The 2,003-nt window shown below is 38.1% G+C and overlaps 1 protein-coding gene across 1 annotated transcript in view; it reads left to right on the top strand.

The window, feature by feature from the left end:
• The window catches only part of NAE1 (NEDD8 activating enzyme E1 subunit 1), a 14,120-nt gene extending 12,723 nt beyond the window's left edge, over positions 1-1,397 (top strand). The window contains 2 exon segments of the mRNA XM_009320311.1: positions 2-21; positions 1,111-1,397. Of these exon segments, the coding sequence (XP_009318586.1) occupies positions 2-21; positions 1,111-1,220 (130 nt within the window). The 3' untranslated portion in view covers positions 1,221-1,397.
• The last annotated feature ends 606 nt before the right edge of the window (positions 1,398-2,003 follow it).

Genomic DNA, 2,003 nt, shown 5'->3' with positions numbered 1-2,003 from the left:
CTATTGCTGCGTTCATGGGAGGTAAGAATGTCACTGTATTTCTAAGGACCATACAAACAAACCAATCTGCTGTAGTACATACTTGACTCAGAATCTCCACTGTTTTAATTACTTTGTATTGTCAGAGCAAAGACTGTAATCACAGACTGTAGTCAAAGATAGCATTAGAACAAAATCCTCCCCTTTATTCTCCAGATGTGACCTCCTATGGTATATAGAAAAAGTGGACACAGCAAGGGTTTAGAGTCAGTAAAAGAAACCAAATAAACTTAAATAATCTCAGTAGATTGATTCTAGTAGCTTAAAAATGTGTTTAAAAATAAAATGCTTGAAAGAGGCTTTGAGTTTAAAAAAAAAAAGGAAAGGAATAATTGTAGTTATACTAAAATTAACACAGTACACATATTCCTTGTAAATTAACACAATACACATGTTAAGTATCTATTAAATAAAATAGCCTTGATTGCTTACCTTAATTCAACCTGCAGGTATTATCAAAACTAAATATGTTTTAATGGATGCTTAAAGTTGATGTATCGGTTAACTTACCTTCTTTATTTGGCTTCATGCAGTGCTGAAGATAATAATGTATTAAATAATCTGTGGACGTAGGAATTTTTTTCTGATTAAGTGAAACTGGGTATGTGCAGTGCTTTAGAAAAATATGTAGAGATAACTTCTAAAGAAATTACAGAATATTTCATACTACAGGAGAACACAAAGGGATCAGAGTGAAGTGACCATTCAATTTATTTTACAGTTCAACTATACGTGATTTTTTTTAATTGAACTTCTCAATTTCATTTTGTGAGGTCACAACTTGCATGGGTCTACCTGCTCACACATTTTTACTCTGTGTGTGTGTATGTACATAGAGAGAGAGAGAAAGTATATACAGCAAAGTGTATGTAAAGCTAACTTTCGAAGTAACGGCTTTCTGAGCCTCATTTATACTGGGAACTACTGAAAGGCATTTTTTCCTCCTAGGAGTTGTATCAGGCGCTTCTGAAATAATTCCAGTGTAGTGAGTTGTAGATAAATAACATTTTTACTGTTTTTTTTAAATGTGACCAGCAAACTACCTTCTGTTTTATCTTTTTTCTTTTACAGGAGCTGCTGCACAGGAGGTTATCAAAGTCATTACAGGGCAGTTTGTAATTTTTAATAACACTTATATTTACAGTGGAATGTCACAGACTTCAGCGACTTTCCAGCTGTAGGATAGGATAACAATCTCACACTTGTTGCCACCAGGCGCTGCTGCTTGGTTCTGTAAATACTGTGGTGTTCTGGCACTGACTGGACTGTTCTGTATTACTTGCAAATTAAAGTTCCTTTATTTGTAACAATTTTATCTTTTTTTTTCTGAGGACAAATAAAAACATACCGAAACCTGAACACTTTTTTATATCTAGAATTTTCTGATTCATCTTTGAAAGAAAAAAGCAGCAGCTGTTCTTTGGCCTGGTAAGTTGCATTTACAAACTGGCTTACCTGGTTTGCAGCAGAGCTGAATTTTTTTCATAAAAGCTGCTCTTCAGATTGAGGGGCAGGACTTGCAAAAGGTTGAAAAAGGCTAATGTAACTTACGATGGTTTGAGGATCTGACTGTGAGAAGAGCTAGGGAAAGCTATAATACCTTTAATTGAGTTCACGGACATACTAGGGAAAGGGATTGTGTGCCTGAAAGCTTGCTTCTTTCAGCTGTATTCATCTAGTAAAAGATTTTTTCCTGCACCCTTTGTGTCTGGCAAATGTCAAGTGACGGCTAACTGCATTTTGTGGTGGTGGTGCAGTTTCCAAAATGCAGAGTATGGAAACCGAGCTGCATTGAAAACGAAGTGATTTCCCCCGAGCCTTGGCCTGGAGCCACGCTGAGGTTCGGAGAGCGCTCAGAGAAGGTTGAAAGGGATCTCCTGGTGCCCGAGAGGAGCGGCGTCTGGCGGTGCTTCCCTGCCCCGAGGCGACGGCGGTACCGCCGCTCGTCTGGCGCCGCCTGCGGG

Source organism: Pygoscelis adeliae, unplaced genomic scaffold (assembly GCF_000699105.1).
Source record: "Pygoscelis adeliae isolate BGI_AS28 unplaced genomic scaffold, ASM69910v1 Scaffold62, whole genome shotgun sequence".
NCBI classification, from domain to species: domain Eukaryota; kingdom Metazoa; phylum Chordata; class Aves; order Sphenisciformes; family Spheniscidae; genus Pygoscelis; species Pygoscelis adeliae.
The sequence above is the reverse complement of the archived record's forward strand: the minus strand, read 5'-3'. Positions and strand labels throughout refer to the sequence as shown.